At 36.6% G+C, this 13,968-nt stretch overlaps 1 protein-coding gene across 1 annotated transcript in view; it reads left to right on the top strand.

The window, feature by feature from the left end:
• The window catches only part of Ano3 (anoctamin 3), a 283,103-nt gene extending 269,716 nt beyond the window's left edge, over nucleotides 1-13,387 (top strand). The window contains exons 21-27 of the mRNA XM_032903871.1: nucleotides 1,032-1,129; nucleotides 3,866-3,999; nucleotides 4,776-4,928; nucleotides 5,322-5,469; nucleotides 8,400-8,480; nucleotides 8,632-8,737; nucleotides 11,762-13,387. Coding sequence (XP_032759762.1) covers nucleotides 1,032-1,129; nucleotides 3,866-3,999; nucleotides 4,776-4,928; nucleotides 5,322-5,469; nucleotides 8,400-8,480; nucleotides 8,632-8,737; nucleotides 11,762-11,944 — 903 coding nt within the window. The 3' untranslated portion in view covers nucleotides 11,945-13,387. The remainder of the gene's footprint in view (nucleotides 1-1,031; nucleotides 1,130-3,865; nucleotides 4,000-4,775; nucleotides 4,929-5,321; nucleotides 5,470-8,399; nucleotides 8,481-8,631; nucleotides 8,738-11,761) is intronic.
• The last annotated feature ends 581 nt before the right edge of the window (nucleotides 13,388-13,968 follow it).

Here is a 13,968-nt window from a genome sequence, read left to right as displayed (position 1 = left end):
GCTGGCAGAGAGCATGGGTACACCTACTGTCTGCTTCAGATTGTTGAGCCACTGGGCTGGAACGAGGAAAGCAGGCTCTTTTATGTCTTAATTATTTATTCCTTTTGAAGTCCCACTAGTACCAATTTGACAGAAATAGAAACAACTATGGATCAAAGCCATAGAAACAATCATCCTTATGAGCAGGACAGGATCCCATTTCTAAAGATGCAGACCTACATTTTCCCCCTGAATTGCTTTTGTAGTGCAGTTTCCACAGCATGCATTGGTTGCTGGGTTCAATTAAGTCGTGTGTGTGTGTGTGTGTGTGTGTGTGTGTGTGTGTGTGTGTGTGTGTGTGTTTCATACCAAATGAATTGAAATCTCAACAACAGCAAAAAAAATAGCACAAAGAAGAAAATCTTCACCTAAAGTTAGACTCCTGAATGTTCCAGTGATTTCCAAAAACTCTCGAAATTACAAAACCACAAAAACCCATTCCAAAACAGTAGAAAATGAGGAGATATGAAAGATATGCAATGTAGTATGCTGGTTGTATTATTCAACAGTCGAGAAGGAGTAGGGAATGAAAGTGGTGACTGTAATTTATTTAATTACAAGGCACTGCTGCTAATTCTTTACCTTTGAACTGGATGGAAAGGAATAGTGCAAACTAATTAAAATGTTTGATATTCTTTCAGAAAATCAAACTTATTTGAAAATAGAGTATTTCTTAGAAACAAAAGTGTAAACACTGTCAGAATTATTATTTTAATGGCTTACTATTTATAGATATAGCACACGTGTTAGTATTCATTATATATGAGCACGATGGACACTGGGAGACAGCCAGTGTTCACTAAAAGCTAACCCAAGTCCCACCATAATTACTTAAAGCTTCCCCCAATGTCATTGTACCTGTTTCCATTTTTACATGAGAAAATGTGACCCAGATGTAAAATTTACTCTGCAATTTAAAGCTGGAGCGGTTTGAGTCAGCTTGGTGGGTAGGAGAGAACAGAGTCCTCATGGCTCTCCCTGTTCTATTTCAGTGCCATCCTAGCGGCTGTCTGATAGACCTCTGCCTCCAGATGGGCGTCATCATGTTTCTGAAGCAAATATGGAACAACTTCATGGAGCTGGGATATCCGTGAGCATCCTAACTTTAGATGTGTCTTATGTATAGTTATAATTTGGGGTTCATGAGCAGTGAGAGGATTGGTCAGGCACCATTCTGATCCTTACTAAATATGTGACTGCCCATAAGCTTTAGCTTTCTGAGCCTTAATTTTTGGCATGTCTAAGAAAAGATAAATGATGAGGTCACCTTCAGGAACAGCTGTTGGCTTTGAAGGAATAAATGTGTATAGACTACTAGTTCCTCTTATTAGCTATTTCTAAACTATTAACGAGGCAGAGTCTTGAAAATAAAAATAACTTTTGGTGTCCTGGAGCTATCAACAGATGTAAGGTAGTGGTAACATTATTGTTTAATATAAAGTGCCTCCTTTCCATCTAAATAACATGTTGAGTAGAAGAGGTTGGAAAGAACAAAGTTTGATAGTCCTTTTATAATGCGTCCTGTCTCCACCTCTATAAAAATCATTAGGAGCAAACTGACATTGTAATCTGCTGTGAGGACATTTACCTATGAGGGAAAAACTGATTAGCTGGTTGTTGATATGAATAGATTTCTTCATGAGTTAATGACACAAAATGTGTGTACTCATGGAACTTTACTTTCATTCTTTGTTCCTGTCTGCCTACAAATAATACTGCTGAGCCACTGACGTTCTGATGGAGAAAGCATATACACACAGCAGCATGCTGAGCATAGGTTAACCTACAGGGAGACGTAGAGCATGGATTCAGAAGTACCTACTCTTGGCCTCAGTTTCTTGATTATCCTGATTAGAGATCATGTCACCTCTCTAATGTTTTCTTTTTTTCCTCTCATTTGTGAAATGGGGAATTTGCAAAAGATAAATAAAATGACCCAATATATAATTTAATTTTTAATTTTAAATAACAAAATACTTATGAGGAGTGTAAATTATATACATATATATGCCTATGTGTTTATATATGCAATGTATATAACAAATTCAATGAAATCTCTTTTAAATAAAACCTGCATGAGGAATTAAAGGCTGGGCTCCTTCCTGTACTTGCTATGTGTTCCTTCTTCTCTTTTTCTTACCACTTTTAAATGCACAGGATGAGAAGTTTCCTACAAACACAGCTGAGGAAATTAGATATCAAGGGTACAGCATAGGATTGAATCGTTCAGGAGAATGTCATAAAATCCAACAGGGTGGAATTGTAGCCTTTGTAGCATAGAAAGGATTCTTTGCATCATCATCATCATCATCACCACCACCACCACCACTATCATCATCATCATCATCATCATCATCATCTTCATCATCATCATCATGTGTGGTTTGCTATACTTGTTAGACATGTCAGATACTCATTTTAATGATGAGCTTGTCCAGGTGGGAAGCCTGAATCATGCACATCAAATACTGAGGGAAAAATAGCAGGAGATCTTCCACCTGTGTTTTTCAAAAATGTAGGCAAAGGGCTTTGCAGGTGAAAACTTAACAGGAATTGTTTTCAATTTTTTTGTTTTAGGTTTTTTCTTTTTGTTTCTCTTATTTACATCCTAAATGTTGCTCTCACCTCCTAATCCCCACTCTCAGAGTTCTTCACACTATTCCCCTCCCCTTTGTCTCTGAGAGAGTATTCCCCACACACCTTCCAGTCACATCAAGTCTCTACAGGATTAGGCACAGCATCCTCTCCCACTGAGGCCAGACAAGGCAGTCCTTTGCTACATATGTGTTGGAGCCCTCGAACCAGCCTGTGTATGTTCTTTGGTTGGTGGCTTAGTCTCAGGGAACTCCCAGGGTCCTGGCTAGTTGACACTGTTGGGTTTCCAGATCTCCATTCAAATTAAAATAAGCAAGCTCTACTAGCCCTTTCACATGTAAGTTTCCAAAAGGGGAGCCATGGAAGGTTGACTGAAGTACTCCTTCTCCCAACAGATTCTGAATCTGCACTTACTTAAAATTGATCCTTGGGTTCTATTTCACTGAGCTGTGAAATATTGTGTTGTCCTAGAGTATCTTGTTCTCAAATTCTTAAGCCGTTATGCAAAAGCCCCTCACAGTGCATACCAGGCTATCTCTATGCTTCATAGTATCATTCCCAAGCAGGAGAAAGAGTATTTTATTTCTTTTCCAGACGCCAGACAATGACTCATGTGAGCATAGCTGTGGCCCCACAGGTCTTCTTAACTATTGTAGCAGAGTGCCTTTATTAGTGTTTGTGTTTGTAGCTCAAAGACGTGAAGTTATTTGACGAAAATCCCACATACAATGCATGACAAAATGGAGACCCAAACCCAAGACCCTTGTAGGTTTAGGTAGGCCTGTTATTTCATACAGAACATAATTGTATCCATGTCCACATGAGCACCCCCAAAAATGATGGAGGGTAAGCAACGGGGGACACAGGGCTCCTGACACCAGGAGTCCTACAGGTAAAGATAGGAGAAATTAATTTAACCTAATCAACACCAAAGAGTGGCTTAGTTTATGGGCAATGGATTCCTAATAATTCTCCAAATGTTTAAAAGGCCTTAGAGAGTTCTAAAATGATAGGAACTTTGCTAAATCTTTTTAATTCAACTTTATAGTTATAAAGTTCAGGCTTTATTTTTACTCTTTCAAGAGTTAAAACCACTTAACTATCTTCAGTTCCAGGAATACTTGAAATAATTAATGTTTAGTTGAAAACTGTTACTTCTTAGTTAAAAACACATTTTTCCATAGATGCTTCAGTAACAGGTCACATGTCTTTGGTCTGCTCTCTGATTCAGGTTAATCCAAAACTGGTGGTCACGACATAAAATCAAACGGGGAATCCAGGATGCTTCCATACCACAATGGGAAAATGACTGGAACCTTCAGCCTATGAACATTCATGGGCTGATGGACGAATACTTAGAAATGGGTAAGGAGAGACTTTCTGCAGGATCATTTGGCCTTGTTGAATTTTTTCCCTAGTGTACATGAACTTTGGTTCCAGGGGCAAACAATATTAATGACAATACTCTTTCCTGCCCTGAGCATTCTGAACCACAAGTGAACATTTGTCCTAACGCTGTCAAGGGTCTGGGCATTGTGACCTTTCACTTACAATCTGTTAGAGACACTGTGGCATTTAGTCAAAATGAAGCTGTCACAATGAAGCCTCTAGCATCTTTCTTTTTGAGATAAGTTTCGTGAACTTGATAAATGACTCAAGGTGCTCTTGACCTCACAGTCTGCCTGTTGTGGTATCCCCAGTGCTAGAATAATACGCATATACCGCCATAGCAGGCTCTTGAGCACATATTAGATTTTAAAAAAAAAAAGCAAACTAGATCTCATTATGAAGAAAAACAATATCCTCCTCGAATACAGTCCTGGTTATTTTTAAGTTTTTATTTATTCTTTGTTATACACAATGTATATAAGGAGTGTGGGCTTGAAAAGTATATCCATTAAATATGCCCGTATCTAGGATGGAGTACAGGTTTTTAATGTTTTCTATCCATCTAAAATTTCAACAAATTTACCTATCACCTAAGAATAAAAGTTTCTTCGACTATAGAAATAAGAATATTAACTGATTAGAACTACTGCAATAATTTAAGGTAATCCATCCACTGCTCCCAGCTGGCCCAGTGAGGCGTTCAGTGTATGCCATATGGATATTCATAACTTCCTCCTGCTCTTGTTTTCCAGTTTTGCAGTTTGGCTTCACTACCATCTTTGTTGCTGCTTTTCCCCTGGCCCCTCTTTTGGCTCTGTTAAACAATATCATAGAAATCAGATTGGATGCATATAAATTTGTGACCCAGTGGAGGAGGCCTCTGCCAGCCCGAGCCACTGACATAGGTAAGACTCAATTCTCCCCTTTGAAAAATAGCATTTCCAACATCTCTAAAATGTGGAGCGTGAGATACTCTAGTAGGAAGGTAATGAGGGGCTGGAGAGATGGCCCATCATCCGGTAAGCTCAATTGCTACTCTTCCCAAGGGCCAGAGTTCAGTCCTCATCGCCACCACTAGGTGGCTCCCTAGGCAATCTGATGCCTTCTGCTTCCTCCAGACACCCAAGTGCATGAGCGCACACACAATATAATATAACCTTTTAGGGGGAAAAAGTAAATGGTACACTGAAATATGGCTTAAAATAAACAGAATATTCTTTGCGAAGTAAAATTAAACAGAGTCCTTTCATCTTGTACACTTTTTTATTCACTAGCTTTAATCCCTTTTCTCCTACCAGGTATCTGGCTTGGAATTCTTGAGGGAATTGGCATATTGGCTGTGATCACCAATGCATTTGTAATTGCTATTACATCTGATTACATCCCACGTTTTGTCTATGAATACAAATACGGCCCTTGTGCAAATCATGTAAAGCAGAATGAAAAGTAAGGCTGAAATTTGACAATTTTCTTCTGATCTATTTTATAATTGAAGTTAATGGACAACTGGGAAGTTTTGTTCTGTTACCATTAAAAAGTAATGTTTCTGATCATTGTATTTATAGTGTGCTTATTGGATGAAAGCAGTTGGGGCTAAGAACAGAAAGTGCTTTCTACAGCAACTCATTTTAGAGTCTGTTTTTACTTGAAAAATATGTCAAAATGCTACAAAAAAATGTGATGTTTCCAGAAAGGCCTAGAAGTAGAGCCTGAATAGAACTTAAAAAAAAAACTCTTCGAACAAGGGAACAAAGTGTCTTTCCTATGCAGATAGAACGTAAAGCTGATAAAAAGGAAATAAAGAGGGTTAAGCGTGAGAAATTAAGCCTGAAAAGTCTGTAGTCTTCATGCCTAGGCCTTTTTTTTTTTTTTTAAACATACAGTGCTAGGGGTCTGACCGATAACTGAGGCAGAATCACCTCATTTTGTTTCATCTAAAGTTGAAGTACACATTTCAAAGCGGGGTAGCTTCTCAACCTCTGCAGTGTTTCCTTTGTTCATTTGTTTGTTTGGTTGGTTGGTTGTTTGGTTGGTTGGTTGGTTGGTTTTGCTTTTGTTTGGTTTTTCCGTTGACATTTTAATTCAAGTAAGTCTTTCCAGTCAGGAAGGTGGTTGTTTTGCCCACTCTAGCATGCTAAGCATCGTGTGTGGTCCTGACCAGTTGATATCCTTACAGTTTTCTCAATCCATACATTCTGATTACAATAACTATCTCTCGACTTTGCCTGTTGTCTCCTGGGAGACAAAATAACTGGGTTCAGGCAATCACTTTAGGTCATATTTGTCAATTAGGACTTTTCATTTGGATAGGTATTAAGGAACAGTGCATGTGAGAACTAACTATATAGGACTGAGGCCACTGTTAACACCTTTGCAGGTGCAGCCTAAGTTGTGAAATCTGTAATAAAAGGCAGAAGAATGAAAAAAAAATGAAGGCTGCTCCTCAGGAGAAGCAATGGCCATGGAGAGAGGTCATGGGCCACAACAGGTGGAGATTAGCTTTAGAGTGACACTGACCCTAGACTAACTATTGGTAAACTGGTATTTACTGAGAACACTGGAAAAACACTTGATAACAAGAGTTTCTTCTTTTTGAAGGAGTGAGAAGCATCTTATTACTGATTTCTTAAACAGGTCTTGGAGTCCTTAAGAGCTTTATAGGAATTCAAAGTTAGATACCTAAAATTTGAATTCCAACTTTGTCATTTGCTAAGATATGCATCATATGTATGACTGTATGAGATTCATGACAGTAAGGGTTCATAGGGGGTGTGATTATAAAATGGTGCCTGAGAATGTACAAGATGTAAACATAAGGTTTTCTCAATGCCATTAGTGAAAAACCAAATGCTCCCTTTTTGTTAATGCAGAATGGGCTAGACACAGATTTCAGAATTTGAAAAGTATAGGTCAGTCACTTCTCAGCCTTCGGGTTAAGGTCAAGTGTGGAAAGTGTAGAATTAGTGGCTGGTGTCTTTCTTAGAAAAATTACTTGGCAGTAGCTTTATTGCCACCTAGTGGTAGATGAAAATTCTAATGTAATGAGTTTACATTTCAGAAACCTGACTCTTTTGGATAGCACCTGACATCTCCTTATTCAGTGACCAAGGAAGTAGACCAATTTCAGGCAAAATGACACAGGTCTTTTGTGACATAGACATTATATATAAAAAGAGAGACTCAATTACTTAATACTATTTTAAGTATACTTAGAAATGAAATTGAAAATCTATTCAGGGTAGAAAATTTCGGAGCAAATCATGAGACAAGATAGCATTGGGAAGGAAAGTGCTGATAAGAAAACACTTTAGTGATGTTACAAGATTCAGAATCAACAAGGAACACAGTGAATTATTGTTGGACTGCGACTAATATTTCAAACTTAATAATGTGATAGACATGTACTTGCATCTAGGCTTTAGGAAACATTTTCCCCTAGGAGTGTTTTTCAACATGTAGTCTGCAAGCATCCATTGAGTCCCCTCATAGTCACATATGTTGCTCCCCTTTCTGTAATCCCCATTGAATGTCCAAATAGTTTGACTTCTACTTTTATGTCACAGTCTCATATGGTGTCTCTCTAAAATCTAATAAACACACTTGAGAGAAAACATGCCGTAATTGTCTTTCTGGGACAAACTCAGTCACTCAGCATTATTTCCAGTTGCATTCATTTTCCTGCAAACATCACAACTATCTTCCCTCCTTCCTTCCTTGCTTGTTTGCTTCCTTCCTTTCTTTCCTGTTTTCAGTTTGTTTGCTTGTTTGTTTTTGAGAAAGGTCTTCTTACTGCATGCAGCCTGTCCTGGATCTCTCCCTGCAGACCAGACTGACATGGAACTCATATATCTGACTGCCTCTGTCTCATGAGTGCTTGGATTAAAGGCATATGCCACCATATCTGGCTAATCATAGTCTTTCTTTATGGACAATAGCAATTTCACTTTGTATAAATACCTGTTTTGCTCACTGTTGAGTGTCAATCACTGAGAATTTTTATAACAAAGTGTAGGTGCACAATAGATATATTAAATAAGTGAATATGTATAAATAGGTATTACTAATAATCAGCCAATTGTGTTGCATGTATGTGAGCTTATAAAAGACTTACTGAGTTTAAGTGCACAAGTAGCAGGATATATTATGGACAGAAACCACAAAGGTGTTGTGTTTGTTTTGTTTTAAATAAACTACAAAATAATTGATGAGTATAATACTGAAAAGAAATGAGAAGACAAGAAATGGGGACAAACTGAAGAGTGTTGAATAGTTAGAATAGGAAGAACAATGCATTATTTAAATCCTGTCACTTGTAAAGAAGTTATTTCAAAAGTGTATTAATTCATGACTCATGCAATCCTGTTATTTTCTCCTAGTTGCCTAAAGGGATATGTCAACAATAGCTTATCCTTCTTTGACCTGAGTGAACTTGGTATCGGAAAATCTGGTTACTGCAGGTAACTTACCTCTAATGTATTTATCTCCCCTTCTTGCTTTTGCCACCTCATCTCCTTCCCCTTACGTGTATAAAAGCCTTTAATATCCTGAAGACTAAATAAATCTAGAAGGTTCTGCACTCTTCATGTGTTCTGTTTTTGTGGATTGCAGGTACCGAGACTATAGAGGCCCCCCTTGGAGTTCCAAACCCTATGAGTTCACCTTACAGTACTGGCACATCCTGGCTGCTCGATTGGCCTTCATTATTGTGTTTGAGGTTAGTCTCAGGAGAGGTTGATGCCAATTCTTCAGTGGACTCTTTAAAAGGACTTTGGTAGGCCCAGGAAAAGGGTCAAATATAGTAAAATAATTATAAAGAACATGAAAACTAATGAGTAAGAACCGAGTACTATAACTACAAGTTAGGGGCTATTTATACAAGAAAATCGAAGAGAAAGATGCTATCTTATAAAAATTTTGAGGCTCCTAAATTTACATTCCTAGAGGCCATGCTTAAAAATAAAGAGTTGGTTTTCATAAGCTGATAAATTACTTCAAAACTACTCATGAGGCTGGAACATGTAGCATTTCTGAATAATTAACTCAAAATACAATCACGTAAATATTTGTTTAAAACAATTTGGATATTCACATAATCTTTGCCTAAAACTTTTATTAAAAGTTATTAGAGTTTGATTATCACAGACATGATAGTATTGAACTGTAGTACTGTGAGATAATTTTAAGGGAAATACGTACAATATTACCACTTGTTTTACAAGTTATGATATAGTGAAGAATTTACCACTGGGATGTACTAAACAATTTCTCTGGGTTACCAGTGAGTCAACAAAAAATTTATAATTTTTATGGCCAAAAGAGATGGTGTATTTATTATCTTAAATCTTTTGAAACAAACAAAAATTTTGTTTTTGTTTTGATTTATTTGATTTTTTTAACCTCATATATACCAACCTGATTTTAAACTTCCAATTTAGCCAAGGTTAGTCTCAAACTTCTAATCATCCTGTCTGTCCTTCCAGGCATACACCACCACACCTGGTTTATGTGAATCTGGGGATAGAACCTAGGGCTCTGTGAAACTAGACGAACATTCTGCCTAATAAATCCGAGGGAAAAAAACACTTTTCAAAGACAATTACTAATTCCAAGTGATATCCAAATATAAATTTACAATTTGTGCATATCTGAAAATGAAATGCTTGATGCTTTGAGTCAATGAAAATATATCTTACTAAATAAGACTTTCTTCTTCATGACAGGTAGTATAACAGCTTAAGTCAAATTTTCAATCTAATAATTCAATGAAATGTTTTTCGTCATTTAGTTTTGAAATGTGCATATGTTCTATATTCCTCAGAAGTCAAATGAAAAGAAGTTAATCAGACACATTAGTTTGAAATATCACTCCAGGGTTCATGTGAGACCCTTTTTATTTCTCTTTCTTTATTCCCATTCTTGATTCCACAATTCCTAAGCAACCTATATGAAGCACTTCTTCCTGTTGACTTTTTTCATTGGACTTTTTTATCCTGTTGGTTAAGTGTGCATATACATATACATACACATAAACAGCATATATATTATTTACACATATACACACATATGTATACATATATACATGCATTTATTATTATTATTATTATTATTATTATTATTACTTTGGATGTCATATTTTACAAATAATTTCAATCATTTTGTCCCTTTAGGTTTCTTTTACTTTTTACTTGCTTTATTTATTTAGCTCTAGAGTGTCAATGAGCTCTACCTATGTTTAGAACACACCTACTAAACATATAATCCTTAAATATAATGAAGTATTTATTATCATATATTACACTTTACTAAATCATGGCAATATTTTTATTTGTACTCCTATCATTTTGAGGCACATCACTAAATTTATAGAAGTATCGTACGTTTAAATGATCAGGCAAGAGTTCAAATCCCAGCAACCACATGGTGGCTCACAACCATCTGTAATGAGATCTGATGCCTTCTGCTGTGTCTGAAGGCAGCTACAGTGTACTCATATACAATAAAATAAAATCTTTAAAAAAAATGATCAGGCAAGAAGTTCTGATTTTGTCTTGGAAAATATGAACCGCTTTATAGATATCTACTTTGCAATGCAATTTCTTGGGACACATGAGCAAGTCCAGCTAAAAGTACAATTAATTCTTCCTTTTCTCATAAAGAGTCTATTGTCCATTAACAGCCTCTTACATAAAAGTGTTTTTCAAGAGACCATGCTAACCCCACAAATGCCACATTGTTCTCTTTCCTTTCTGAGAAATGGGAAGACCTACCATTCTCTTAGTATACTTATAACAGTAGGGAGTGCCATTTGAGGAGATATCACGTTGTGCCAAGCACTCTTTTAAGCTCTTCAGATGTGTGTTAACTTAATTCATTTAAGATGGAGCAATATCATCACTATCAGAGGCATGGAATGTGTATGACTTGATCAAGGGTACACAGTTCCTGAGTGTCCGTCAGATGAAGACTTAATTGCTTAATTGGCCTCATTCAAATACCAGACCTTTACTTACAAGCACAGTGCCTTTTGAGTTCCATTTTCACTTGTTCAAATTCAACACTAAGGCTGGGTGGGGTAGTGCACACCTTAGTCCCAGCAAACAAGAGACAGAGGCAGGTGGATTTCTTTTAGTTGATCTACAAAGAAAGTTCTAAGCCAGAGTCTAGAATAATAGCAAAATTATTCTTAGCAAACTAACGAAACCAAAAAACCCCCACTAGTGACAGTTTATTCTTAAAACATAAATAATAATATTGTACCAAAATTATGTAACACAAATTAAAGCCTTGATAGTAGTAATGATGATAGTGAAGTTGGACAATAGAATTTCTGAAAAATACATCATTGAGTCTGAGTCTAATCCCTGGCCCACAAGTTTATGTTGCATGTATTTTGGTCTATTGAATATACATTTTTCTTAGAATCTTCTTTCATATTTGTATCTGTTCATGTGTAATATTACATAGCATGTAAGAATTTTAACCAGGAATTTAAGATGATTTTAATCAGTGATGTCATTACACAGCATTAAAAAGAGGAAACAGCGTTTTTTGGTGTCTAATTAAGGTGACTGTTAACATTTGTATTTCCAATGTAAGTCTTGGAAGCAATGTTCTAAACGCTACACACTACGTTCTGATGCTTGATTTTAAGTTAAATGCATCATTGTTTATGACTTTTCTATCTTACAGTGAGAACTCTGGAACCTTTGAAAACATGTTTTTATCTTTACCTTTACAGCATCTTGTTTTTGGCATTAAGTCATTCATTGCATACCTGATTCCAGATATACCAAAGGGCCTCCGCGAGCGCATACGGCGAGAGAAATACTTAGTTCAAGAAATGATGTATGAGGCTGAACTGGAACATTTACAGCAACAGAGAAGAAAAAGTGGTCAGCCTATTCACCATGAATGGCCTTAGGCAGTACCTGTTACCCAAAAGGGGAGGTACCATTAGTGTGCAGGAATGAGACACTTGAAATGTAGCTAGGATCCAAGAGAAAGGCACACTTGGCAAACTACATTGTAAAATGCTACTTGGAAATACATCCTAGAGGTCTATGTGATTTAGAATGCTCAGACTTCTAAGGAAATAAAGACTCGTGACCTCCAAAGTACTCCAACGGAATGGCAGGCAGCCAGGCTCTGATGCTCAGAACAAGCCTTCAGGGGAGTTCTCTGTTTTGAGGCCATTCTGTTCCATTAGCTGCAGAACAAATAGGAAACAGAGTGGTGGAATTTCCAGGGACAAGTTTTCACATAAATGATCATAAGCTGGAAATACTAATTGGATTCTAGGACTTACACTTAACCTCAGATATTTGCAAGAAATGAGTTTAATCAGTTGTTGGCTCTGATGTCAGAACCCCATGTCCCTTCAGCTTACAGGTTTGTGGAGTCGTCTTTGTCTCATTGATATAATGAGTGTATGCACATGGCATTTATGCTGCTCTATGTCAACTATGCACTTGAAGAGCTGAACATCACTATAGCAGTCAATCCAAAAATCCAAATTCCCACAAAGAGCACCACTGAAATAATTCTATTATATTGGCTGTGTTCGAGTCTTCTTTATCACTCAGAGTCAAGTGCCCATTTTTGTTAACAAATGCCAATAACTTTACTTTGAAAATTTGAATGGGTATTCTTGTATCATTAGAACATGAGTAATTCATATTTCGCTGCAGAAACCTACCTTCTATTCTTATATTCTATGTGCCCCTGTCTGAATGATTATAAATCTCACAGAATGCTATGTTGAAACTTTGTAAATATGCCAATGTTCCTTATATGTTTGCACTTTTCCACTGTGTAATATGAGTTACAGTTCATGGAGCTCTACGGCCAGTTACACAGCTACTGTAATCTGTTCATTCAGGAAATCCAAAGCCAAATGTTCTGCAACACTTATGCTTTTTCTATAACGTGCATTCTCAATTATGAGCTAATGAAAATAATGCATGCATGGAGTGTATTATTTACATAAAAAACCTTTCTATGTTTCACTTTTTCTTCGTGGAATGGAGATTTCTGGGTTTTGATGAGTTGACTCTATTGAGTTTCAAAACTCTCTAGAAACAAGTCAGTTTAATTGTGAAGATCATAGTTTAGTTTGTGATAGATTCCTTATTTGAATGTTGACTTTATGTCACATTAACAGGGCATAAATGAAAGAGTATTTAACTAAAAGAATCTCAGAGGAAACATTATTTAAGGGGACAGAATACAAAGAAAGCCAGGGGTGAAGGAGCAGGGTATATTGTAGAAATCAATACATATTCCCTTGCAGAACAGGAAGATCCATTCTTTTTTCTCTGTGTATAGTGTGTGAAATCACACAGAGAACACATAAGCATATAACACACACACATGTAACACATAAACACATATATACAGACAATACATAAGCACACGGAGAGAACACATAAACACATGATTATTATGATTTCTATTATTTGTTGTTTGGTTTTGTTCAATTAAGCAAAACAAAAATATTTACAAAATATAAAATATTAGATTAGCCACACACAAAAAATAAATAAAAAAAAAACACTTTGCACACACAGTAGTGATTCTCTATCAAGGAAACTCTTTTCACTTATTGGAAGTACACTGCCCCAATTCTAACACTTAAAAAACTCTGTTTACTTGATTATGGTGGCTTTATAGTTTCGGCCAAGGATATTCACTTCTCTTCTTTCCCTATGATTCTGAGCCAGGCAAACAGCCTGAGAATCTAACGTCTTCCACTTGATCTGAGCATGGAGCTCAGTGGCAATATATGTAGCATACATGCAGAACATAGAGACTCAACCCTCAGCACCACAAAACAAACAAGCAAACAAACAAATTAAATAAATGTAAATACAATGAAGTATGACGTGAATTCCAACACGGATCCTTCTTCCTGGGACTCTTTCATTACAAATATAATGGCTGATTTCA

Source organism: Rattus rattus, chromosome 5 (assembly GCF_011064425.1).
Source record: "Rattus rattus isolate New Zealand chromosome 5, Rrattus_CSIRO_v1, whole genome shotgun sequence".
Lineage (NCBI taxonomy): Eukaryota > Metazoa > Chordata > Mammalia > Rodentia > Muridae > Rattus > Rattus rattus.
The sequence above is the reverse complement of the archived record's forward strand: the minus strand, read 5'-3'. Positions and strand labels throughout refer to the sequence as shown.